The sequence below is a fragment of the Lepidochelys kempii genome, chromosome 10 (genome assembly GCF_965140285.1).
Source record: "Lepidochelys kempii isolate rLepKem1 chromosome 10, rLepKem1.hap1, whole genome shotgun sequence".
In the NCBI taxonomy this organism is placed as follows: Eukaryota; Metazoa; Chordata; order Testudines; family Cheloniidae; genus Lepidochelys; species Lepidochelys kempii.
The window spans coordinates 35108623-35136338 of NC_136389.1; the positions used below are offsets into that span (position 1 = coordinate 35108623).

Sequence of the window (27716 nt, forward strand, 5' to 3'; positions counted from 1 at the left end):
CCCTTCTGTTTTGTTAAATCCTCTCATGTTACTGTGGGTGGTCTCATTATCAGTGTAAGTATACAGCCCTTCCTGGAGTCCTGCTAAGCTCTTGGCCTCAGTTATATCTTGTGGCAGTGAGTTCCACTGACTAATTCTGCACAGTGAAATATTTGGGTACAGGTCACTCTAGCCAGCGGTAGCCAGCAGAACAGCCCCTATGGAAGCACCCAACTCGGGGGGGGGAGGGGCTGCCCCTTCACTTGGGGATGGGAAGTGACCACCCCAAGCAAAGGTGAGGTGGCAGCCCCCTTTAGCCCTGCAAAGGAAGGGGGGGAGGGATGGGTGATGGGAAAGGCGGGACTGAGCTCGCGTCACGCGCAGCTCGGGGAACTAGCCTCCCACGCAGCCCGCCCATGCACAGTGCCAGGTAATCGCCTCACTGTCCTTTACCAACATGGCGGTCGAGGCACACCGCCCGCACTCGTGCGCACTGCGTTACGCCCCGACCGGCGGTACCGCTTCCGCCCCTGTCGATTTCGGATTGGTCAGGCCGCCGGCAACCCGGCCAGCCTCGTTGTGAGTCCATAGGTCGCTTCCGGCGGGGAGGGGCGGAGGCTGCCGTGCCCCCAGAGGCGGAGAGGAAGCGAGGAGGAGGAAGGATGCGCCTGGTGCGGGAGCGGCGGTGACTGCGGGGCCAGGGGCAGCGGCAGCGAGGGGGGCTTCGTGCGGGGACAGCAGCGCGCATCGGTCGGGCAGAGAGGCGAGGGCCACCGGCACCGGGATACAGCCCCTAACCCCGGCCAGGGAGGGACACAGGCCTCCCCAACCCCGCTACAGCCCCCCAGCCGCAACTCAAGGGGCCAGGCCTCTCTCGCAGGCTACAAACCCTTCAGCCAGGGAGGGACACGGGCCTTCTCCCCTTACAGCCCACAACCGCCACTGAGGGGAACAGCCCCTCCCCCCGCCAGGGAGGGACACGAGCCTTTCCCTCCCCGGCCCCGGATACAGCCCCCGCCAGGAAGGGACACAGGCTCTCCCCCCAGGATACAGCCCCCCCCCAACCGCCATTGAGGGAGCAGGCCTCCCGCCCCCGATACAGCTCCTCTCCCCTGCCAGGAAGGGACCGAGGCCTTTCCCTCTTCTGATACAGTCTCTACTGCGGGGGGGGTAATAGGCCTCCCCCAATACAGACCTCCCTGCCACTGCGGGGAACAGGCCTCTCCCTCCAGGTTACAGATCTCTCATCCAGGGAGGGACTCTGGCCTTTCCCCCCAGGAGGAGGAACACACTCCCACCTTCTTTATTGCACACCCCCCCCCTTCCTTGACAGGGTCCTTCAACCACAGAAAGGGCTATAAGAACTGTATTCCTTCCCCACACACGCGCACAACCCTAGTAAGGGCACAGGTCTCCTTACATCACTGACTGCCCCCCTCTCTACAGAAAAAAAAACAACCTCAGGGTGGGCCTTGGGACATAGGACTTCCCCCTGCACCAACAAGAATAGGCAGGTCCCTACCCCAAGGCAAGGGCATTGGCCTCTGACTTGTTCTCTCCCAAAGAAAAAAGAAGACCAGGCTTTTAGGTGTCTCCCTCTTTTAATTTAATAATTGCTGTACTCCTGTGGAGGGGAGAACTTTTAATGATTCTGTAACTGGCTCTCTCGGGCTGATGGGTTGCTGAGGCTGTGTGTGGGACAAGAGAGGAAGTGTGGGTCTTAGTGTTATTTTTAGGGAGTACTAGGGGGTAGGTTATTTTTAGTTGAATGGGTGGGGAAGACCTGATAAAACTGCCTCTGACCATGACATGAACTGAGTGAGACAGCCATACCTAAGAACCAAATCACCTGAAACGCCTCCTAAATCACCATGGTAAGTGAGAGCAACATTGGCCAGTGTGAAACACAAATGCAAGGGGTGGGTGTATGGTTTGCCCTGTATGAGTACCCCAAGAGCGAGTGGGGTACTAGGTCCTGGGTGGCTGTGAATGGATTCAGGCAAAATGGAGGATAATGTACCTGTATGGGGATATGCATGTACCTGCCTGCAAGGGAATTAACTGCCACTGGCATGCTTGTGTTTCAAAGGGTGAGTATTGATACAGTCCACTGTCAAAAAGGCTCTTCTTGGGATGGAGAGGTGAAGTGTTTAAAATTGGGCTGTGTTAAAGGTGGAGCATGGATATAGGACACAACCAGAATAGTAGCCTGTAACAAAGAACCTTGTAAGGAGTGAGCACTATAGAAATGCCCCTTTTTTCTGCTTGATCAACTGATTCTAATATCAGTCCATTCTTACTGCAGGATGTCTTGTCGGTATACCAGATAAAATACTCTTTTCCCCGTGTGTGACACATGACTGCTAGGTGTGATGCTCTGTCCCCCTCGTGTGGCACTTAGACCACCTAAAGTATTGGTTCTCAACCTATTTACCATGGTGGGCCGCCTATGCAGCTCTTTCTGTTTTATGCCTGAGAATGTTGCATGGGCTGCAGCAATGTGCTAATTGGGCTGCAAGTTGGCCATGGGTTGAGAACGACTGACTTAGAGATTAATGAGCCTGCTAAGGCCTTAGCTAAAAGCCAAGTGGTTTTAGCTCCCTCAGTAGAAACTCATACACTAAACTTCAGAGGTCCCAGGTTTGATCCTGTCATTATTACATATGCACCTGCTAAAGTATTCAAAAATGCATTCTAAAAATAAACTAAACCATATGGTCTAAATTCGGCAATTGGGATCACACTAATAGATTCTTGTGACCACACAGAGCTTTGGGCTGTGCTGGTCTGAGGTCTATGCATGCAGATCCTGTTGCAGAATCAGCCTCAAGTTGGGATTTTTCTTGTAAGCAATTGCTCACAGATACTTAACGTTTGGCTTTTACTTTCAAAAGGACTGTATAAAAGCAGATTCTTCTTACTCAGCAAATCTAGCGTATATTCAGAATTGTACTGCTTTCTTTAGTGAAAACAATTATTCATTGCTTAGTTGTCAAACGCTATGGAAGAGTGAAATGGGTTCTTTCCTTCCCATACATCATAATGTAACAGAAATATTAACCAAGTTCCAGGTATTAGACTGCCATTGTTCTGCATTTTGCTTTGTCCCTGTGATAATCCTATAGCATTTAATGGCGCTGCAAAGGTATAACATAGTTTGACCTACAGGCCTTCGTTCCTGGTGATGTTGGGCAAAAACCCCCCAAAACCCAGCTTGAGTTTAAGCCTACAGTAAGTTTGTGAGGCTGGCTGTTGGGGGTAAAAATATTCTGTTCAAGTTCTTACATTGTCCTCATCACTGTGTTATTGAAATGGCTTCCAGTAGTGCATTAAATGACATTGCTGGCATCTATCATGGCTAGTTCTTTCGTTCCTCTCTCTGGCAGAAAACTGCATGAGGACTTTTTTTAATGTATGGGGTGCTGTCATTGCGTTGCAAAGACAAGCTCAAAGAAGTATACCTTGAACTTACATGGTAAGTAGTGAGATTTGAGGTAGTTTTTTGATCCTATAGGGGTTCATTCAACTATCGTGGACCAGCTTCCGGGAAAGCTCTGTCTCTTGCACACAAGCTTTATCCTTGCTATAGGAAGTTCCACAGTGCCATAGGTGTGGAGTTCTCAACCACAGTTCTCCTCAAACTTTAGGCAATCTCTTAGACATCCTGAGTCCCATGTCTTTGAGTACCTTGAAGAAAAGACCTGAACTTTTGAATTAGATGTGATATTTTATGAGGAGATGGTGTAGTGAGCCCAGAACAGGTTTGATGTCTTTATTATAGCCTGGTTTTGCTGAGGAGGCTTGCTGCTGCTTCATTCTGCACTTGTTGTAGTTTACTGAGAACTGACTGTTTCATGCCCAAGTAAACTTCAACGCTGTACTCCCTTTGGGAGGTGACAAAGGTGTGTATTACCAAAGAAAGATCCTGATTCACCAGGATGGGAAGTGGTCTTCTAGCTAGCTGTACATGGTAGAACATGTTGCTTGTGGATGTGGCTCTATTAGTGCTTAGCATAAGTGAGGGGTACCGGAGCACTCCTAAACTGCAAACGGACGTGACCAGTTGTGGATGTACATTTTCAGCCAGAGGAGGATGCCCCATGGCTGCAAACATCTCAAAATTGTTTTCCTGTGCCAACCAACATGACCTCAGTTTTGCTTGAGTTTAAGTTCAACCAACTATCCTTCATTCATAAGATGATCTCAGCCAAGCATTGGGATAGTGATGTGATAATAATGGAGTCATATGAATGGATAGATGTCACTTGTGTCTTGTTGACGTTTGAGCCCATGATGTTTCATCAGTTCTCCTGTTGATTCCGTGTAAATGAAGAATAGGACCAGAAAGAGAGTTGATCGTGCAACTTTGGAAGTGAGGGATCTGATGGCAGAGGATTCTACGTCACTGACATTTGTGTGCATCTCTCCAGGAAGAACTCTGATCTTTTCAGTACATTCCCCATGACCCTTGCCTCCTCTCTCAGGTGAAAGCAGTATTTCATGACTTTCTGCCTGACTTCAAGATGTCTACTTGTAAGCTGAGCACATGTAATCTGAGATCAGTAAGGCACCATAAACGTGGAACTCTACAATGTCATTTTTCAGAGTAGAACTGTCACTTAATAGGTGAACAAGTGGACTTGCCATTAAATTAATAGCTAAATACATCTGAAACAAACAAAGATAGTACTGCCCACAGTGGCTACCCAGCCTGGGGAAATCTCTGCTTCAGGAGGTTGGATAAATATCATAGCTGTATTTTTAAGAGGTGGAGTAGTCTTATGATCATTTACTTCTCTTAGCATGCATAACTACAGTTTTTCAGGTTTCATGCTTCAGGGTATAAACTAATCATCCCAGGTGTCAGAAGGGAATTCTCCCCTTCACATGCATGCGGAATTATGCATTTGACTAGATGTATTACAGCTTTGTTTTCCTTTTTTCTGAATCATCAAATATTTGCTGCTGCTGGGGGCAGGATACTTCTTATGAGGGTCATGATAAGGCGTGGTAAAGCCTGTTTATAACTATTAACTTTAAGATTTTCCTTACATTCCTACTTTGTGTATTATTTCATTTATGTAGTACTCACCTTTTGTATCACATCTATTCCCACCCAAAAAAAGGCCTTGAGAAAAGTGGTGGAGAGATGCTGTACCACATAATGGAAACAGACATAAATAAATATATTCCCCTGTTAACATACATCCTAATGAAAACAGGTTACTTAATTGAGGTTTAGTTGGATTGAAATTGAAGGAAATAGGGCCAAGAATGGTCATTCTTAAAGCTATTTTTCTCAAATGTGTTTTAATTTTTTTTTAAATGGGCAGGAATTATGGGAATTTCAAGGTGCAGAACAACTTCCACAGTGTAGTACCCTTCATAGCCAATGGGAGAAACTGAATTCATGCAGTCAGTTCAGAAATACTCTTCAAAGTCTCATAGAGCAAATGCTAACGTAGCTAGACCTAATTCTGTTAATGGCTTTAAAAACTAACGGTACCAATTTAAAGTAATTTTGCTATTTCATCGGTAACTCATCAGAGAGCAATGCTGCTGCATTCTGAACTGCAAGCGATAAAACAGCTCTACCAAGAGCTCTTTTAAACAACTAAAAAATAAAGCTGTTGTGGTAGTGGTGTGAGGTGGTCACAGGACAAACAAATGGGTAGAGCATATCACGTAACTTGAAAATAATTATTGTACCATAAGCTTTCATCCTTGAATGTTAATCCCACATCAGTGACACACAATTGTCCATCAGAACGAATTGATTTCTATCTTCTTTCCAGTTACACCAGCAAAGTCAGTTGATTGCTGAAATAGCAGTCAAAGTCAATTATATTAAAAGTAACTTGGGTCCAGCATGATAGAAACAGTCAGCTGAACCCAAACTAAAACCCGTGCAAGATCATTCATGATCCTGACAAGTGCAGTTTTAACTCAGGTTGGATCCAACCCAGGATCTTAGTGCATTTGTCTTAGAAAATACACTATTTTTTTTAGCATTTATTATGCATGAAACATCATAGTACTAGAACATCTCTTCAACCATCGAATTATGACATTCGACTGACCAAAAATGACAGTTTGGGCTGCTCTACTGGGCACTGCCCTATGATATACCAAAGTGTGATTCCTGGTCCTCTGCTTATGTGGGCAGGAGTGTAGAGGGGGATGTACCTTGGTGTTGTCTGGTAAGTGTATTTTGGTTTGTTTTAAGAACAAAACAGCGAAGGTGGGGGGACTTCCTCCCGGAAAACCTGTTTTCTCTTCCATCATCACCTGCTTTAAATACCTCACTTCAGCCCATCCTTTCAGTCAAAGGACTGGAGGAAGGTTGTCCAAAAATACATTGGTGCCAGTCCTTGTTTGCTTCAAAGTGACGTGAAGCACTCCCTCACTTTGGGCAGGTCTACACTAATGCTGTAAGTTGATCTAAGTTGCATTAGTTCAGGTACATAAGTTACATAACTGAAGTTGATGTAACTTAGGTCAACTTACAGTGGTGTCTACATCGCACTGTGTCGACGGGAGCCGCTCTTCCGCCAACATAGCTTCTGCCTCTCGGAGAGGCATGTCTTCACCAGACCCGCTAAATCGACACCACTGCATCCCTCGCAGCCGTGCTGATTTAGCTGATAGCGTAGCTATGGCATTCATTTTTGGAGCAGAGAACTAAGTTCTGTGCTGCTGCTACTAGACGCCAACAGGACATAGAGAAGTAGGAAGTATACAGTGCAAGCAGCATCAGCATGCAAGTAAACAAAGAATGCCTACATAAAACAGGGGTGCATAGGATAACATACCACAGCTTGTAGAAATCAAAATGGACACTGACTGCTTGAGCCTTTTTCCTAAGCTTTGCAGAGCAGGGATCTGTGTGTGTATTTGTGCATGCTATAAAATAACCTTCCAATTGTTTTTGCAACCATATGTGCTATCACTTCCTCCTTTTAAGTAAAAAACTTACTCTGCAGAAATTGGCTGTGACTTAAGCCCCACGTTTGCCAGGAGATGCTGCCTGATTGCCCCGACAAGTAAATGTTAAGTCCTGGGTATTTTGGTCCCTGTCCAGTCTTGCTGGCCAGCTATACGTTATTTTGTTATATAACTACCGAGGAAACCTGCTGCTGTACTGAGGTAGCCTACAATTGTTGCATAAACAGTGGGCTGCTTTCTGTGTCTTAAAATTTTTCATATTTTAAATCCCTTAGGTCATACATAACCTTAAAAAGAGAGCCTTTTTTTAAACCAGTCTAAGACAATGTGGTCTAGTGGATTGACCAAACAAGTCTAGGAGCTTTAGAGTTCTAGCCCCAGTTCTAAAGCGTTACTTCCTTTTTTGACCTTTGGCAAGTCATTTAACTTTTTGTACCTCCATAGCCCCATTTTAACAGATGAGGGAAATACTCCATGAAGATTGAGACTTAACTAATTAATGGTTGTAAAGTGGTTTGTATATAAAGTTAAATTCCACTTACCTGACTAATTTATACCTGTTCAGTGTTGCAACAAGATTATCTTGTAGACGTGTCCCAGAATGCATCGTTCCATGATGCGACAGAACTGGCTAGCTGGCTATGTCTGATACAATGCAAACTTTGTCAAAATTCTGCCCTGGCATAGGATAAGGCTGTGAGTTTACAGGCACACAAGTTAATTTTGGAAAGTTAGAGGAAAAGAGGATCAGAACTGAGATTGCAATGGAAAATTAGCTTCAACCTTAACTAGCGGGTGGCACATTTATGTAAACTGAGCTTATTCATTGTATCGCTCCATTCCACCGCACAAGCTCACTGTCCTTTCCATCACCATCTATTTTAGAGACTCCCTGCAGCTTCCCCTAATCTTCCTCTGCCAGGGGTTCTGTGCATCCCTTGTTCCGCCTCCTCCTATACCAGGTTCCCCCATTCTTCTCCCATACCAGCTGCTCTGGTGCACTTCTATTCCCCTCTGTGACTCTCTCCCATTCCCCCATCTCCCATAGCAGGGTTTACCCCCATTCTGTCTGTTTTGTAATGTGGTATTTTTTGATTGTTTCATCTGATCAATTCCAGAATTCCAGGGAATATTCTAGGCATTAGTGGCTAGAACCCTATTGATTTGGGGGAAAATTAGTAAACCAAAAGGAGGGAAATGGAGGAAATGTGAAGCCCCTGCCATCTGTTTAGCACCACCACAACCTTAAAGCATCTCTGCATTTGAAATGCCCATCAAGTTAAGTATAAGGTCTTCACAAGCTCTGCCATCATTAAGAAGCTACCATCTCTTCATAATAAAAGCTTTTACTTTTAAAATAAGTTCACTATCTCTATAGTGCCATAGGCATGCTTTGTGAAAATGAAGCAAGGAGTCGAGTTCAATTGGCATGAGAAACATAATGCAAGTAAATGCTCAGTGTATAGAACAAGAAGCATGGTCAAAAAATTAGGAAAAAATACTTCAAACCGAGAGAGTAGTTTTAAAGTACTTTTATAATAATCATGATTAAGGCTAGTCATTTGTCATGTTCAGTTATATAAAACCTTATGGTTTGTTCATGAAAGGTCAGGGAAGAAGAGAACTGTTAATTTTAAGGAAAGCAGTCATGGTTATGTAGTCAAAGTTAAATATTCTTTATTTGGTATTCAACTAATAGTGTAATGTCACTTAAAATCAGTATCCCTGTTAAGCCAGCAGGTATCCTGCAACAGCAGCAGCAACCCCTGCAGATTAGTCCAAATGTGGATTTCTGTTCTCATTGCCTCAAGTACATCCCTGAGATTAGCTTGGCAGTTCTCTCTGTTCTCATAAATTAGTTCAGCTGTTTACCACCTCATCCACAGACCTCCTCTGCCAAAACAAAACTCTCAGAATGTCAGTTATACATCTGTTGTACTGAGAATTTTGCTTCATAACTTTTTTTAATGGTTTGCTGAATTGACCATTCCAACCAATGATGTGTTTTAAGAGTGTGGAGTTAGCAGTCTGGCTGAGAGAGAGACTCAAAAAAAAAAAATGCTCATTCAGGTAATACCATCCAAGAAGCAACTTGATCAGCTGTGCATGCTTTGCTATTTCTTTCTGCAAATTTGAGTTCGATGTTCAAGTGGGTCCTCAAATAAGAGACAGTCTGTTCTCTGAAACACCTGCACTGATGCAAATATCCTTCTCTTAGAATCCTTGAGTAGATGAGCATGTTAAATTTGTTAGGAAAGTGGATTCTACTCACAAGATACCTTTATTTCTCTCTCTTTTCTTTATGAGGTGCTGGGAAAGTGGGATTGTCTTAATTTTATTGCTTAATTTAAATAGGTTTTTATCCAAGTGTCTGATTCTCATTAATTATCCTTAAGGACGGGAAAGGAAGCCTTTTCTTCTCTCACTCCACCAAAAGTCTCTCCTATAGTCTCTTTGAACAGAGCCTCCACAAATTAAAGGTCCCCTTTTCAAGCTGCACAGGCACTTCTTTGTCTAAGAGCTTGTCTACACTACAGAGCTTTTGCTGGTATGCTGATGTAGCCCCTTTGTAGAGATGCAACATACACTGGCAGGCGGAGTTCTTTGGCTGGCCTAGCTAAACCGCCTCTCCAAAAGACATTAGCTTTGCTGACAGAAGCATTCTTCTGTCCGCGTAGTTGCACCTACCCCAGGTGTTATGCCAGCACAGCTAATGTCGGCTAAAGAGGTGATTAGTCAACACTGCTAGCTGACGTAGCTACACTGACAAAACTTTGTAGTATAGACTAACAATTTCTGTCTTTCAAAATTTTCTGAGACCTTTGACTTACGCTCCAATTCTGTGTTTCAACCTCCCCATATTTGTGGCAATATCTACATGTTCGTAGATGCCTGCATCCATTTTGGTGATTTGTTCTACTAGTTCTTCTATGTTTCTAAGATTTTTAATTGTGGCTTGAATTTCATTCTTCATGGATTTTAGTTCAGGAGCAACTTCTTTGTGTCACTTTTGTGGAAAGGGCATGTTTGTCTTTTTCCAATTGATTTTGTGTACTGGCTGATTAGAGAGCCAAATCCAAGTATTGGCAACAGGTGACTTCTGCATCTTATCAGAAAAGTTTTTAAATTTTGGAGGATCTGTCTGACACTTTACGTAGAACTTGTTTTTTTTTTTTCTCCCCTTTTATTTATTTTTGCACCTTCTAAAATAAGAGTTTAACAGTCTAACAAAAGAAGAATGTCCCCTTTTGTTGTAGCAACATCAGAAGACAAGTAAATACTTTCTTCTTGTAGATTGAAGATGGCTTGGACAAAATTCAGCAAGGTTCTCTCTCCTTGAGCAGTCAGGCTCTGACAGGAGTGTTGAGAGCAACTTTTCCAGACCTTCAAAGCAGGTTCCTCAAAATACTGTTTTCCCTTTTCCATTTCTTTGCTTGGGGGGTGGGGGAGAGGGGGTTTTCAGAGTTTTCAGCAGTTCCTGTTGCTAGGGGAAGGAGAATTGAGTTCTTTGCAGCTACTGCTGCTCCATGATGTTTTGGGGTGAGGTAGAAATAACACGATCCAGTGGCTGAAAATTGAAGCTTAGACATATTCAGACTGGAAATAAAGCATACACTTTTAATAGTGAAAGTAATTAACCATTGGAACAATTTATCAAGGGTCGTGGTGGGTTCTTGGTCACTGATTATTTTTAAATCAAGATTGGTTAGAATTATTTTGGGAAAGTTCTATGGGCCTGTGTTTATGCAGGAGGTCAGACAATGGTCGCTTCTCACCTTGGAATCTGAGTCTGAGATGCTCCATAGCAAGGACTCTCCTACTCTTATGACTGGAAGTCCCCAAGTTTCAAGCTCCCCTCTGTGGGCAGCTGCAGGATCAGGAGAGTGAGGTTGATCTCTGTGCTGGGGGAGAAAAAGGAAACTGCCTTGCAGGAGCTTTTCCCCAAGGCTCTGGCATCTGCTTGTTGCTTCTCAGTGGTGGTGATCAAGTGGTGGACTGGAGTGCATCAACTCAGGCTGATCCATACCTAGTCATATATTGGCCACTTTGTTATACTTCCTGTTCCTCTAGTTCAGGGGTTCTCAAACGGGGGTTGAGGTTATTACATGGGGGGTCGCAAGCTGTCAACTCCACACATGGTGGGGCTCAGGCTGACAGCCACAGCCCCTCCAGCCCAGCTCCACCCCCAACCCCCTTTGCCACCAGCATTTAAAATAGTGTTAAATATAAAAAAAAAAAAAAATTAATTTATAAGGAGGGTTGCACTTAGAGGCTTGCTGTGTTAAAGGGGTTGCCCATACAAAAAGTTTGAGAACCCTGTTCTAGTTGAAATGTGGGAGGTCAGCCCTTCACTTGTACATGCATTCCACACATAGTGGGTCCCATCTGCAACTGAAGGAGGATTCAGGTGAATGAGTCCTTCTGTATTTAAAGGGATATTTCCATGGCATTTTTTCTTTGCTTCATCAGTGGACTAGGTACTTACTCTGATTTTGCTGCTCTTGGAACAAATTTTTACAAAAAGAGGAAATAGACGTTTTCCTTGGTAGAGCTCCTTCCATAAGGTGAGGTGGTAGCCATCTTGGGGCTTAATATTAGCCACCAACTCCCTGTATATCATCTCAAGACTCTTACTTGGGGCAGGAGTTAAATTAAACAGCCTTAGCATTCCTTCATCCTTTCTCTGACACCCCTCCTCTGCAAAAACGTGGTACTGTAATAGTATTATTACTTATCTTGAACCAACTTCTTTAGAAATAAATTAAGTGCAGCCAACGTGTTTGTTGCTGTACAAGTCATAGAACTCTCAGTTCCTGCCCAGAGGATCTTATAATCTAAACATTCCAGTCTGTAGTTCTGTGCCAATAGTGCTCTGTGTGTGGCAGCATGACAAGAGCTTCTGCCCAAGGTGGTAGGTTTGACTCTTAACAGGAATGGATGCCAGAGAACTACCTGGAGAATGTGAAATTGGGATTCCCAGATGCAATTAAAGCTCCAGCATTCATTGCCTTTTGCAAGCTGAATTGATCAGATACTGGATTGTGCTTAAATTGGCAGTTCTCTTCAGGGGAATGTGCTGTACTGTTAGTTTCTTCTTCTATTCAATTTCCATTTGTATTAATGACAGGTTTCAGAGGAACAGCCGTGTTAGTCTGTATTCGCAAAAAGAAAAGGAGGACTTGTGGCACCTTAGAGACTAACCAATTTATTTGAGCATGAGCTCACGAAAGCTCATGCTCAAATAAATTGGTTAGTCTCTAAGGTGCCACAAGTCCTCCTTTTCTATTTGTATTAATGGAAAGCTTTATCTAGTAAATAGGTAGGTGTGTATTTTTAGGGCTCTGTAGGCTTGGATTACAATCAAATGCAAATTAGAGTCCTTGTTTGCTTGTTACTGTGAGAATTGTTTGTGTTGTGTGTTCAGCCAACTTATTTTTTGTCTGTGTAGCTCTCAGTTCAGATTTGTGTTTGCAAAATTGTAGGCTCTAAAGTGTTCAGACTCGTGCTCTTGAAAACGCACTAAAGCAGATTGTACAGTTTGGTACAGGTAGGCAAATGTGATACTGTTAACTCTTCTGCCACCCTCAGACTCTGAACAAAAGAGAGATGTAGCTACTACAGTAGAATAGCTCATTAGAGAGAATCTTCTTTAAAAGCAGTTTAAAATGTGATGTCTTTGTGCTGATGAGGAGGTGGAGCAGTGTTCTGTTTTGAATGTTCAGTCAAAAGCTTTACACACACAAAAATGCTCAGCTGCTGATGACTTTAAATACAAAGCTGGGAGAGTTTGTTTGTTGCGATTCCTCACCTAATTCACATTGTGTACTGTCACTCTGCATTGTTCATATAATCTTCTGTGCCAATCGTGGTGGTTCATCGGGAAAACAAAGATTCCAGACTTTACATTAAAAATCCTTTTTCAATGGCCAAAATATTGGCGATCTTCGGATACATGATGATCTTTGGATACTCTGAACCATTCTTCCCCTTTCTGTTGAATATGGTTTCCTGCCTCTGAGAACTTTCACTTATTTATTCACTCAAAATTCCAATGGACTTGATAAGCTAGAAATGGAAACTAGTTGTACACATTTGTTTGGCCTGTTGTGTGATCTTGTTTGTGCATTTTAGATGTGCTTATCTAGGTAAAGGGGAAATGATCTCAAGCTGTGGTGACTGACTTCTATCACAGATTGACTTCCTATATTAACGTTTCATTTTTTTTATGGCACCCAGAAGTGTGCTCTGATGCTTTACAGGACAAATAGACAAGGTTCCTGTCTCCAGGATCTTTCCATTCTTATTTTAGGTCTGACACGATGATTTGGGGTAACAAGTAGTAGGGAGGATGTGCAATGAAGGGCAGAACTGCCAAGTTGTTTGATTTAGGCATATGAACTTCCAGATTTAATTAACAGGATTTTAATTGTTGAGTCACTATTCGCAGGTACTGAGGAAAAAGCAAGTCATCTGTGTAGTATCTCACCATCCATAAACTGGCAACTGGGTTAACCACACTGGGCAGGTATTTGGCTTTGTTCAGTGTCTGCTGAGCTCTAAAGAGCATACATCTATTTTACTTTTTCTTGGGTTAACTAATTTGATCCATGCCGTTCATCTGTGATAGCTAGAAAGAAGCAGTTCCACTTGTTGCAAAGAGCTCCTTATCCCATTTACACACTGAAGAAATGTGTAGTGGTTGGAGCTGGACTGTGGGTTCTAGTATTAACTCTATTTACTTTAACCTTGGGCAGGTCATGCAATCTCTGTGCCTCAGCTTATCTATAAAATGATATAGTACCGGGGTCTTCAATCTCTCATAGTGTAGAATACATCTTAATAGTGTTTGTCTTGGACACTTCCCCTCTCATTTAGGATCACACAACATCCTTGTGGCAGCTATAGCAATTGTTCACATGGGAAAGTAATGTATTTTATAATCCTCTCTTAATGCAGCTGGAATCAAGGAGGAAAGTCAGTATCCTGTAACCAGCCAGCACCCCACAGACCACCAAGGGCCTACAGCAGGGGTCGGCAACCTTTCAGAAGTGGTGTGCCGAGTCTTCATTTATTCACTCTAATTTAAGGTTTCACGTGCCAGTAAAGCATTTTAACGTTTTCGGAAGGTTTCTTTCTATAAGTCTTTAATATATAACTAAACTATTGTTGTATGTAAAGTAAATGTTTAAGAAGCTTCATTTAAAATTAAATTAAAATGCAAAGCTCCCTGGACCAGGGGCCAGGACCCGGGCAGTGTGAGTGCCACTGAAAATCAGCTTGCTTATCGCCTTTGGCACGGGTGCCATTGGTTGCCTACCCCTGGCCTACAGATCACAATCTGAGAATGGCTGATGTAAAACTCATTTCATAGGGGGGGTGGCTTATGCTTAATGTTTGTAAAGGTGCCATATAAAAACTTATTTTGTAAATCCATATGCCACTTAGTGTCATTATTCCAGCTCTTCTAGCTTCATTTGGCAGGTTTCTCGAAGAAAATGTGGACCCTGAATATAGCACTTTAGGTGGGGTCTATGAGCGAACACAGATGTTCTTAAAGAGCAATGCAAGGTTTACTGTGCCAGCGCTGTTCAGATGGAGGAGGAGGAGCAGGCAACTCCCAAAAGGCAGCTGGATTGTATTTACCATTGGCCCTAATGCAATCATCAGTGAAGATAGAATTTGATCCTGAACATTTGAGCCTTTTTTTTTTTTTTTTCAAAACATGGCTTTAGGTTTAATTAACTGTGTTTCCAACTATGTCTGTACAGGAAGGTTTGAAAAACATGACACCCCCCGCCACACACACACACACACACACACACACCCCGCCCCTGGTCAGGGGTAGTTAAGATGCTTTTGAATGGACTGTGAAATCTTTATTTATTTATTACCATTATTATTATTGCCATGTGAAAAATGTTTCTCTGGAGTCTGAACCTTGACTATACCTTGGCCAAGAAATTTGGGCCTTGACAAAAAATAATTGATTACCCTAGATATTTTAAAAGCTGGTCGTGCTGGCTTGAGCACTTATGCGTATCAGAAGATGGTATTTTTTTACTTAATAGTGACAAATTTCTTGCATGTGAGAGAGATTTCCATAGCACAGTCCACTCCAGAAGTGGCCAGTCTGTGGCCACTTTTATTCCTTAGGTGACTGCTAAGAAAATGTGTGTTTATTTTTTTTTAACAGAAAATGAGCTGTGCCCTGGGACTTTTAAATGGAAGTGGTGTTAAATTCCTGGAGCAATTCTAATATGACAGAGCATTCCAAATAGCTGCTGTGTGGCTGCTTAGCAGCTCACATGCTGGCCATCTTGCTATGTCGCAGGTTGGGAGGGAGAAGAGAGTAGCTCTGGTTGCTCCTTCCTCACCTGATGTGTTTAACTTTTGTTGTTGTGAGATACAGGAATAGTTCTTCATAATTTTCTGCAGTGGGTTTTGTCTTAAATAATGGTGTGGAGATAAGTCAGTTTTGCAGATGGGGTGCCATGCTGATGAATTGCTGAAGCTCTGGCTGTTAACATGAATGGAGCAGATCACCAGATTGTGTTTGCAGTCTGCTCATCTATTCAGATATACCGTGCGTGTTAGCTGTTTCTGAACATAAAATGAAGCTTCCTCTAGTTTCGATTCGTTAAACCACAAAGTGCTTGAAGTACAAAAAGGAAATTCAGAATGAAGCCTGAAGAACTCCTTTAATTTGCCAATAGTACATCAGTAATTTAGTACATATAATATAGGGATTATTCTGCTGGTGTATGCACTGTTTCAGACTTGTAACAGGAGACTTGCATTTGAGCATTGTAGATATTTCTCCCACTGTTAAGGAGACCCTTTCAGCATAGTGTCAGCGTCTAGTATTGCATTGTAGACCCATACTGTCTAATGGTATTAGTCATTCCAAAAATGACTAAAAGGTAACATCTAAGTGCCGATTTTAATACTGGTTGTTCCTCTTACAATTCTGCCTCCATGTAGTGCATTTTGACCTTTCTAGAGATGGGGAATTTGGTGCGTAAGAATTTTGCATGCTTGTTACGCTTCATGATCCTACCTTTCATCAATAAATGGTGCAAATTCAGGGGCTATGCTTTAGTTGTATCACAAATTACTGTTTAAAACTGCCATTATCAATAAACTTGCTTCATAATTTGCTCAACTGCATCTAGGGAACTAAAAGTCTGTGAGGGTTTGGCTGGGTTATTAACAAACCTTAACACTAAAGGTCACCTGAGGAAAGTTTATTTAAAAGATGAGATTAAAGTGACCCTTCTAATTTTTTCTGGTTCTAATAGCTTCTTTGGAGTTGTTCATATCCTTGTATTGCCTTCAAGTTCTAAAGGGATCACCTGAAGATTTCCCACCAGTTCTTAATATAAATTGGTTGAGGTGAATAATTTTCATGGTATTTTAATACATTCGATATTTACCTTCAATTGAGTATTCTTAAAAGTGAGCTGCAAAGTGGGTGGTCAGTTGTTGTTGTCTTTTAAATAGCTGTAACATTCAATAAGGAGAAATAATATGGCTGTTAAAATGTATGAGAAATCAGAGCTGTGGCCGTCCTGGTTTCTCCACTAGTGGGTGATGTCTCAAACACCAAAAATGCTATTTTAATAAATAAAATTGATAAATGTTTAAGTTGCATTCATTACATAGTACCCAAAGGCCCAGGCCAACATCAGGGCCCCATTGTGGCTGGTGCTGTCCAAACCCCACAGAAGGCACTCTCTGTGTTGAAGAACTTAATCTAGTTTGTGTGACCATTGGAAAGAAAACTGAAAAGATGGAGAGGGTGATGGGTAAGAAAATGCTTTTACATAGGCTTGGAATAGTTCCATGGTTCTGAATCACTGTTTTAAAAAATCAGCAGTCCCCAGTGGCTTTCTGTGTGGCCATTATCAATTTACTTCTTATGGGCAGTACAGAAATAGATGTTGGGGAGGAATTTGGAGGAGACGGTAGTGCTTCACAAGCTGTTTCACTTCAGTGTTCCATATATAAGGGGGCTGTGTGGAAGAATGCACAAAGGAGAGAAATGAGGCAGCCAGTGGTTCAGGCTGGCACAATTGTATAAAGTCGAATGCATGCGTCCACACTAAACACATTAATTCGGCGGTGTGCGTCCACAGTACTGTGGCATGCGTCGACATTCCGAGTGGTGCACTGTGGGTAGCTATCCCACAGTTCCCGCAGTCCCCACTGTCCTTTGGAATTCTGGGCTGAGCTCCCATGTCTGATGGGGCCAAATGTTTGTCGTGGGTGGTTATGGGCAAATGTCATCAGTCAACCTTTCCTCCCTCTGTGAAAGCAACGGCAGATAATCATTTCATGCCCTTTTCCCTGGATTGCCCGAGCAGATGCCATAGCACAGCAAGCATGGAGCCCGTTCAGCTCATGGCAGCAGTTATGACCATTGTAAACACCTCGCATGTGATTGTGAAGTTTATGCACAACAATCACCTGAAAAACCAGGTGAGGAGGCGACAGCAGCGCGGTGATGAGGACATGAACGCAAATTTCTCTAAAACCACGGTCCCCAGCAATTTGGAGATCATGGTGTTACTGGGGCAGGCTCATGCTGTGGAACGCCGATTCTGGGCCCGGGAAACAAGCACAGTGTGGTGGGACCGCATAGTGTTGCAGGTTTGGGATGATTCCTAGTGGCTCCGAAACTTTCGCATGCGTATGGGCACTTTAATGGAACTTTGACTTGCTTTCCCCTGCCCTGAAGCGCAAGAATACCAAGATGAGAGCAGCCCTCACAGTTCACAAGTAAGTGGCAATAGTCCTGTGGAAGCTTGCAATGCCAGACAGCTACTGGTCAGTCGGTAATCAGTTTGGAGCAGGCAAATCTACTGTGGGGGTTGCTGTGCTGCAAGTAGCCAATGCAATCATTGAGCTGCCTCTATCAAAGGTAGTGACTCTGGGAAATGTGCAGGTCATACTAGATGGCTTTGCTGCAATGGGATTCCCTGACTGTGGAACCACCAGGGCAGCCAGTACATAAACCGCAAAGGGTACTCTTCAATGGTGCTGCAAGCACTGATGGATCACAAGGGACGTTACACCAACATCAACGTGGGATGGCCGGGAAAGGTTCGTGACGCTAGTGTCTTCAGGAACTCTGGTCTGTTTAAACGGCTGCAGGAAGGGATTTGCTTCCCAGTCCAGAAAATAACCATTGGGGATGTTGAAATGCCTATAGTTATCCTTGGGGACCCAGCCTACCCCTTAATATCCTGGCTCATGAAGCCGTACACAGGCACTCTGGACAGTAGTAAGGAGCTATTCAACTATAGGCTGAGCAAGTGCAGAATGGTGGTAGAGTGTGCATTTGGATGTTTAAAGGATCGGTGGCGCAGTTTACTGACTCGCTCAGACCTCAGCGAAACCAATATTCTCATTGTTATTGCTGCTTGCTGTGTCTCCACAATCTCTGTGAGAGTAAGGGGGAGACGTTTATGGCGGGGGGGAGGTTGATGCAAATGGCCTGGCCGCTGAATACGCGCAGCCAGACACCAGGGCGGTTAGAAGAGCACAGCAGGAAGCACTGTGCATCAGAGAAGCTTTGAAAACCAGTTTCATGACTGGCCAGGGTACTGTGTGACACTTCTGTTTGTTTCTCCTTCATGAAAACCCGCCCCCTTGTTGCCTCTAAATTCCCTGTAAGCCACCCGCCCTCCCCCCTTCGATCACGGCTTGCTTGCAAAGGAAGTAAAGTCACTATCGTTTAAAAAATGTGTTCTTTATTAATTGATTATAAAAAGAGGGAGATAACTCACAAGGTAGCCCGGGTGGGGTGTGGGAGGAGGGAAGGAAAAGGCCACTTTAAAATTGTTGAATGACAGCCTTCTGTTCCTTGGGCTGTCCACTGGGGTAGAGTGGTTGGATGCCCGGAGCCTCCCCCCACCCCGCATTCTTGGGTCTCTGGGTGAGGAGGCTATGGAATATGGGGAGGAGGGCGGGCGGGCAGTTAAACAGGGGCTGCAGAGGCAGTCTGTGATCTTGCTGCTGTTCATGAACCTCCACCAGACGCCGGAGCATGTCCGTTTGATCCCGCAATAGCCCTGGCTTTGCATCATGCCTCCTCTGATCTTCCTGCCGCCACCTCTCCTTACGTTCATTGGCCGCTTTCCTGTAGTCTGCTGTTGTGTCCCTCCACACGTTCTGCTGAGCTCTGTCAGTGCCGGACAACTGCATGAGGTCAGAGAACATTTCATTGCGCGTGCGTTTTTTTTTGCCACCTTATCTGAGGTAGCCTTTAGGACGGAGGAGGGAGGCTTGAAACATTTGCAGGTGGAGGAAAAAAAGAGAGTGAAGTATTTAAAAGGTACGTTTTACAGAAAAATGGCTATACTCTTTCATGGTGAACAACACTATTCACATTACATAGCACATGTGATTTTTGGTACAAGGTCACATTTTGCATCTTATATTGAGTGCCTGCGGCTTTGGTGTTAGATTACACACTCAGTGCTGGCAACAGAATTCGGCTTGCAGGCGGCCATGGTAAGCCATAGTCTTTCGGTTTCTGCAACCTTCATAACAGCAGCGCCCTCCTCTCCCATACCAAGCAAAGCACATTGAGTGGGCCATTTAGTGCTGCGGTTTTCCTGTTAATGTGCAGCAGCAGAAACAAACTACCTCCCACCCCCCCCCTCACCCCCATTCTCTGGGATGATCGCTTTACCCCTCACCCCGCCGCGTGGCTGGTATCAGGGAACATTCTTGCTAGCCAAACGCAAACAGCTCAGCACCAATGCCCCCACCCCCACCACGGTGGCTAACTGCGGGGAGGATTTCTTTTCTGCCATAGGCAAACAGCCCAGTAGGAACGGCCACCACCTCTGAATGCCAGCAAACATCAGGACTGTACGCTGCCAAGCTTTGTCATACAATGATACCAGATTATTTGCTACTAGCATGGTGTGGTAAAGTGTCCTACCATGGTAGGACACAATAAGGCTGCTCTCCCCAGAAACCTTCTGCAAAGGCTTTTAGAGTACCTCCAGGAGAGCTTCATGGAAATGTTCCTGGAGGATTTCTGCTCCATCCCCAGACATGTTAACAGCCTTTTCCAGTAGCTGTACTGGCCACGAATTCATCCCAAGTCCTCATGGCTACTTAATCATTAAAAAACGCTTGCTTTTATAACATGTATTATATTTTAAAAGGTCCACTCACCAGAGGTCCCTTCTCCAGCTTGGTTGGGTCGGGAGGGTATTTCAGTCAGGGTGATAAAAAGATCTTGGCTGTCGGGGAAAACGGTGTGCTCTCCTCAAGCTCGTCCTCCCCCTCCTCATCTTCCCCATCCACAAAATCCTCAGCCATGGTGGAGAGTCCACAGAGTCCATCGGAGTCCACGGATGGGGTGGGGTAGCGGTGGCTGCCCCCGCTAGAATTGTATGCAGCTCAGCGTAGAAGCGGCATGTATGGGGCTCTGTCCCAGAGCATCTGTTTGATTCTTTGGTTTTCTGGGACGCTTTTCTGAGCTCCTCTAAGTTTCACGCAGCACTGTGTTGCATCCCTGCTGTAGCCTCTGTCCCTCATGGCCTTGGAGATTTTTTTGAAATGTTTTTGGCATTTCATCTTTTGGAACGTAGTTCTGATAGCACGGATTTCTCTCCCCATACAGCGATCAGGTTTGGTCCATGCTGGAGCTCTTTTTCGATTCTGGGACTGCATGGTCGCCTGTGCTGATGAGCTTGCCTGGCCACACAGGAAATGAGATTCAGAAGTTCCCGGGGCTTTTTCTGTACACCTGGCCAGTGCATCAGAGTTCGGAGTGCTGTCCAAAGCAGTCACAATGGTGCACAGTGGGATAGCTCCTGGAGGCCAATACCTTCGAATTGCGTCCACACTAACCCTAATTCGAAACAGCAATGTCAGTTTCAGTGCTAATCCACTCCTTGGGGAGGAGTACAGAAATCAGTTTTAAGAGCCATTTATGTCAACAAAAATGGCTTCGTTGTGTGGATGGGTGCAGGGTTAATTCGATTTAATGCTGCTAAATCTAACATAAACTTGTAGTGTAGACCAGGTCCAAGGGGGCGGGGGGCAGGAGGGAGGTGACATAAGAATGATGTCCAAGATCCTAGTGGTTGCATTTTTAATACACTGGGTTTAGTCCTCTGACTAGTAGGTGGCTAAAATTTCTCAATGCTTGTTAATTTACAGTATATGGTGCGGCCGTTTACCCAACACTCACTAGCCCAAGGAATAAGTCTAGTTGCCTCTGAAAAATATCTCTGCTGTCATAACCTCTCAACACATGATGGTATTAAACAAGGCTGGAAGAGTCAAAACAAAGGAATGGGTGTTTGGATTCAAAATGTTACTAGAGTAGGGGTAGGGGCAGATTACTTAACGAGAGATTTTGTCCTTTAGCTTCATTTTGAGAGGGAAGATACCATCAGTATTGTGCCACAAAACACTGGATGAACTGTAACATTCAAGGTGTGTGATATGCAGGGTATAAAACCATTCTCAAATGTCAGAGGAAACTGCCCCAGCTCTGTCTGACACACAGCTGAAGTTGTATTTGTGGATGCAGTTAATATTTTGTAAGAACACTTAGCTTTTAGTAGGTTTATCTGTTTTTTTTTCTTACCGGGATATGCATGTTTTCAAATTCATACCTAAGGAAAGCAACAAGAGACACCAGCTTCCTCTTAAAAATGTTTGGCATCAGCTTGTAGGCACCGTATTTAGTGCATAGTTCTTGTCCTGATCAATATTCTATCCTGAGCTGTTAATAGCAAACATTAAAAGGTTAACAGCTTGTGTTAGTATGGGAAATCATTAGAGACAAGCTTTTAAAAATATTCACTTCCTTTTAAAAAGCATTAAATCTTGAGAGCAAAACCTGAATAATTCAGTCATCTCTATAGGAACAATGTTTTTTGGGGTAGAGGAACTGAAAGCCTAATATCTAGGTTTAGTTTCGAATTTGTGAAAATTTAGTTAAGCTTTTTACAATGTGAAATGAAGGAAGAAGGTGATACTGGGGAAACAAAACCCAAAAACATTTAGAATGGAAAAGCCTCCCGGGGAACACTTTAAATTGTTTATAGAGTAATAAGTCGTTTCTAATTTTTTCTCAGCCACCGTAGTTTCTTTACTTGGGGAAATAAAAGGGTACTCTCTATCTTGATTGCATCTGAAACAAACTCATATTTAGGATAAATCTGATTCTTTCAAATTCTAAAGCTTTAGACCTTTTTAAGTGGATTCATGCAATGTTGTTGTAGCCATGTTCATCCCAGGATTTTAGAGAGACAAGGTGGGTGAGGTAATATCTTATATCGGAATAACTTGTATTACTGAGAGAGACAAGCTTTTGAGACTACACCAGGGGTCGGCTACCTTCTGCACACGGCCCATCAGAGTAAGCTGCGAGACATTTTGTTTACGTTGATCATCTGCAGGCACGGCCCCTCCACAGCCCCCTGTGGCCATGGTTCACCTTTCCCAGGCCATGTGCTGAGGGTTGCCAACCCCTGGCCTACACAAAGCTCAGCTTCAGGTCTGGGAAACATACTTAGTGTCTCTGACTAACAGCAACTGGTCCAATGAAAGCTATCATGTCACTCACCTTGTCTGCTTAATTGAATATAGGCAGTTTTTGGTGTTCCACTGGATGGTGGTGTAATTCAAATATGAAGGCTCAAATGTTTGCCTGTATTTCGCATCTTGGCATACTTTACTGAAAATGCTGTAAACAGTTTGATTCATAATTAGTTGTCAGTCCCACACTGTCTGTAGCTTTAACCTATAATAATTCATATTATTACTAAAACAATACACTATATATTGCAGTAAAATACCGAATGTGGCTTTTAAATATTAAAAATGTCAGTGACATTATAAGCTACAATAAATCAGGGTTTACAAAATCTGAGCTGTCAATTTTTGGCAAATCTTAATCCTCTGTTGACCTAGAAAATAACTAGAGGTTGGATATGCAGTTAATTGCTGTCAAGCCTTAAAATAAAATGAAAGAATGATAGCGCTGAAATTAGCCTACATACCTAGTTTACTTGAATGCCTGGAAGCTTTTGCGGATGGATGGTCAGTGTTCTAGACTTCACAACTACTTGGTGCCAAACTATAACTTTTATTTCTTTGAAGTAAAGGAGGGAATTATGCTTTTCTGTAACTATGAATCAGTTGTTTTCTAGTCATATAGGTTGAAGACTTTGGATTAGCAGATAACTAGTCTGCGTAAATATCTACACACCTCTAAAAAAATCCTTATAAAACTATCTATGGTAAACTTCATAAGATAATGAAAAGGGAAGGGAGTAGGAATTAAAGAAATGATTCACATTCTTATCACATTTTAATATGGTGTTTTAAGAGGTGTTCTAAATAGGGCTGTCAAATGATTAAAAAAATTAATCGCGCTGTTAAACAATAGAATACCATTTATTTAAATATTTTGGATGTTTTCTACGTTTTCAAATATATTGAATTCTGTTACAACAAAATACAAACTATACATTCAATTTATTTTTGAGTACAAATATTTGCACTGTAAACAAAATAAATTGTATTTTTCAATTCTACCATTACAAGTAGTGTAGTACAATCTCTCATCATGAAAGCTGAATTTACAAATGTAGAATTATGTGCAAAAAAACCCCTGCATTCAAAAAATAAAACCATGTAAAACTTTAGAGCCTACAAATCCACTCAGTCCTATTTCTTATTCAGCCAATTGCTCAGACAAACAAGTTTGTTTACATTTGCATGATGTTTACATTTGTGATGCTGTTTACATTTGTGATACTGCTGCTCTCTTCTTTTTTACAATATTACCTGAAAGGGAGAACAGGCTTTCTTATGGCACTGTCATACCCAGTGTCGCAAGATATTTACTTGCCAGATGGGCTAAAGATTCATATGTCCCTTCTTGCTTCAACCACCATTCCAGAGGACATGCATCCATGCTGATGATGGGTTCTGCTTGATAACTATCCAAAACAGTGTGAACCAGTGCATGTTCATTTCATCATCTGAGTCAGATGCCACCAGCAGCAGATTGATTTTCTTTTTTGGTGGTTCAGGTTCTGTAGTTTCTGCATCGGAGTGTTGCTCTTTTAAGACATCTGAAAGCATGCTCCACACCTTGTCCCTCTCAGATTTTGGAAGGTACCTCAGGTTCTTAAACCTTAAGTAGAGTGCTGTAGCTATCTTTAGAAATCTCACGTTGGTACCTTCTTTGCATTTTGTCAAATCTTCAGTGAAAGTATTCTTAAAAATGAACAACATGTGCTGAGTCATCATCTGAGACAGCTATAACATGAAATATATGACAGAATGTGCGTAAAGCAAGAGCCGGAGACATAATTCTCCCCGAAGGAGTTCAGTCACAAATTTAATTCACGTATTACTTTTTAAATGAGCATCATCAGCGTGGAAGCATGTTCTCTGGAATGGTGGCCGAAGCATGAAGGGGCATATGAATATTTAGCATATCTGGCACATAAATACCTTGCAATGCCAGATACAAAAGTGCCATGTGAACGTCTGTTCTCACTTTCAGGTGATGAAATAAGAAGCGGGCAGCATTATCTCCCATAAATGTAAACAAACTTGTTTGTCTTAGCGGTTGGCTGGACAAGAAGTAGGACTGAGTGGACTTGTAGGCGCTAAAGTTTTATGTTTGTTTTTGTTTTTGAGAGCAGTTATGTAACACACAAATTCTACATTTGTAAATTGCACTTTCATGATAAAGATTGCACTCCAGTACTTGTATGAGGTGAACTGAAAAATACTACTTTTATAATTTTTAAAGTGCACATATTTGTAATAAAAAATAAAGTGAGCACTGTACACTTTGTATTCTGTGTAATTGAAGTCAATATATTTTAAAATGTAGAAAAACATCTAAAATATTTAATAAATTTCAGTTGGGATTCTATTGATCATTGTGATAAATTGCAATTAATTTTTTTAATCACAATTAAATTTTTTTAGTTAATCGCATGAGTTAACTGCGATTAATCGACAGCCCTAGTTCTAAACACTCTCCTTCTAACTTGTATTGCTCAACACTATTATAGTCTGATTACTACTACCCCACAAAGTAGTCAAGGTGGACCAGCTGTGACGAACCTCTCCATAAGACGTGGATCCTACTAGATTCAAACGTTCTCTGGGATCAGTGTGTGGATGTCATGGTGAGATACAGCAATCTGTTTGACTACCAGTGTCCTTGTTCCTAAACACCTCTTGTCAATTGTCCTTTCAGGGCACCATTGTTAACTGGTCAGCTACAATTTATGAAGCAGGGGAATAGGGGGATGAAACATCTTTTGCAAAAAGTTTGGTGTGCTGAATCTGCCTGCCCACCTTATAAATAATTTGTGTACTCTTATGCTGTGGTGAGGCTGAGGCTGGTCACACCTCTGTTGTAGTATCTGGGAAGTTCCAACCAATGGAACTATCTTGGGTGTTCTGTATGCTTTGCAAACAGGATTGATTGGATGTCGAACTTTTTTCCCCCCGGACTGAGATTGCAGGAGGGAACAAGTGTTCTTCCCTAAAAGTTCTAACCAGTTTCTCAATTAGAGATATCTGATACACTGTGGAAGCGTAAGGCTCTTATCCCCTTTGCAGTTAGTGAAAGTGCGTGAGGAATACTTTGGTTCTTTATTGATGGGGATTTTTAATGCCTCCCCCATGGTAAAGTGAATTGCCAGCTTCTACAGAGAATAACTGGAAATCTTGCCAGTTGCAGCCCAGTCTCAAGTCTTTCTGGGGAAGGTCATCGAGGTGAGAGTTGGAGGCTATCTTCAGGAGCACCTGGTGGTCTCTAGTTGTTTGGGGTTCAAACAACAAGACCAGACAAAAGTATGGCAAGGAAATTAGTTTCAGCAGTTTGTCTCCTCAGGGCAGTGCCCAGATTCCATTACTCAGCCTTGAGAAGGGAGTGTATTCTTTCTTATGTCTTGGTGACCCATGTGTGGAAATCATTGCAGCACACTATGTGGAGCTAACCTTGAAAGATACCCAGAAACATTAGCAAATGCAGAATACTGCTGCCCACTTAAGTAGACCTGACTGGCAAGGGTGAATTACACTTGTACTGTCTACCTACTGACAGCTCACTTCTGGAGAAATTCAGGATGCTGGTTTCTGTCTGCAAAGCCCTTAATGGTCTAGGTTCCAGTTAACCTAGGCCATTTCTGCCATGCCACCTTCCTTTGAGAGAAACTTTGAGCTTTGTGTATCTTTCAAGCTGGGGAGTATAACAGTCACGCTGGGGGGTCCTTGTTTTTTTCTGTCCCAAATGTATCTTAGTCTGAGTAACTTTAGAGCACACTTTGAAGTAAATTTTTGTTGGGACTTTCCATAAAATGCAATTCTGAGGAGCCTTGTTGTCCAGTGTGTGGTACTTGCAGGAAGGGAAGATTTTGAGGGGGATACTGCATTGTTTGTTCCTGGTTTGTCCTGTACTATTTCAAACCTATGAATAGAGTACCCATATCCTATAGCAACTGTCCACATGATGAATACATAGATAGCCATGGATGGGATTGCTAAAACTAGCTTTCTCAAAACAAATGTTAACACTAAATCTGTGTTGTATTCTTCAGGTTTTTTATAATGAAAGCATAGATTGAGATTTAAAGAAGGAAAACAAAAAAAGGTGCAGAGAGTTAAGCTCTTGAATATGTGAACTGACTTTCCAAAACTGCAAAGTGCCCAGTATCCCCCATTAGTCATTGGATAAGCTGCCAAGTCCTCAGTACTTTAAAAAAAAAAAAAAAAAAAAAGTAACTAGGAGCCTAACTTCAAGCATCTGTTTTCTTAAATTGTCCATTGTGCATTAACAATTCTTAAGACGGGAAGAGCTATCAAGAAGCTTGAAAAGCGTAGAATTGATTGTACCAAAACAATGCAAGTCCTGATGCTCCTGGATGAATATTAGCACTTTTGTGGGTGGGTGGATGCAGTGTAATCTTCTTGTGAGAGACCTTCCTTATTCATTTGGGCAGTGGGATAGGAAGAAAAACACTTCTGCTGTGGAGGAAATTGGCTGCTTCATATTGCTGTGGTCAGAGTTTGACAACTCACAATTCATTCTTCCCTATTTGACATCTGAAGCAGGTATTGAGATGTAAAGTTTGCCCTTCAGTAGCAAGGGATGAATTGCAAGAGTGTACACTAAAGTGCTGAATTTGTACATTCAAATCTAATCGGGTAGCACGTAGGAGAGGGAAGAATATAAAACACTCTACAGAGAGAAAGGAATGTGTGGAAATGTCATTGTGGATATATTATGTAATCAACTTTGATTATTTTCAAAAAAAAAAAAAGAAAAGGAGTACTTGTGGCACCTTAGAGACTAACCAATTTATTTGAGCATAAGCTTTCGTGAGCTACAGCTCACTTCATCAGATGCATGCCAGTGAAGTGAGCTGTAGCTCACAAAAGCTTAAGCTCAAATAAATTAGTTTCTAAGGTGCCACAAGTACTCCTTTTCTTTTTGCCGATACAAAATACTAACATGGCTGCTACTCTGAAACCTTTGATTATTGTGGAATTTTTAAAAAATTGAATCCTCAGACTGAGACTTTATGCCAGGGTGGATTTGATTTAATTTAATGGGGGGAGGGATAGCTCAGTGGTTTGAGCATTGGTGTGCTAAACCCAGGGTTGTGAGTTCAATCCTTGAGGGGGCCATTTAGGGATCTGGGGCAAAAATTGGGGATTAGTCCTGCTTTGAGCAGGGGGTTGGACTAGATGACCTCCTGAGGTCCCTTCCAACCCTGATA

At 42.7% G+C, this 27716-nt stretch overlaps 1 protein-coding gene across 4 annotated transcripts in view; it reads left to right on the plus strand.

Annotated features, from left to right (window-relative positions):
- Nucleotides 1–472: 472 nt before the first annotated feature.
- XPO6 (exportin 6) overlaps nucleotides 473–27716 on the plus strand; it is a 113671-nt gene continuing 86427 nt past the window's right edge. The window contains exon 1 of one of the 4 annotated variants that reach the window (XM_073362840.2): nucleotides 473–1853. In XM_073362840.2, the coding sequence (XP_073218941.1) occupies nucleotides 1851–1853 (3 nt within the window). In that variant the 5' untranslated portion in view covers nucleotides 473–1850. The remainder of the gene's footprint in view (nucleotides 1854–27716) is intronic. The other 3 variants (XM_073362839.2, XM_073362838.2, XM_073362837.2) reach the window with 3 other exon arrangements.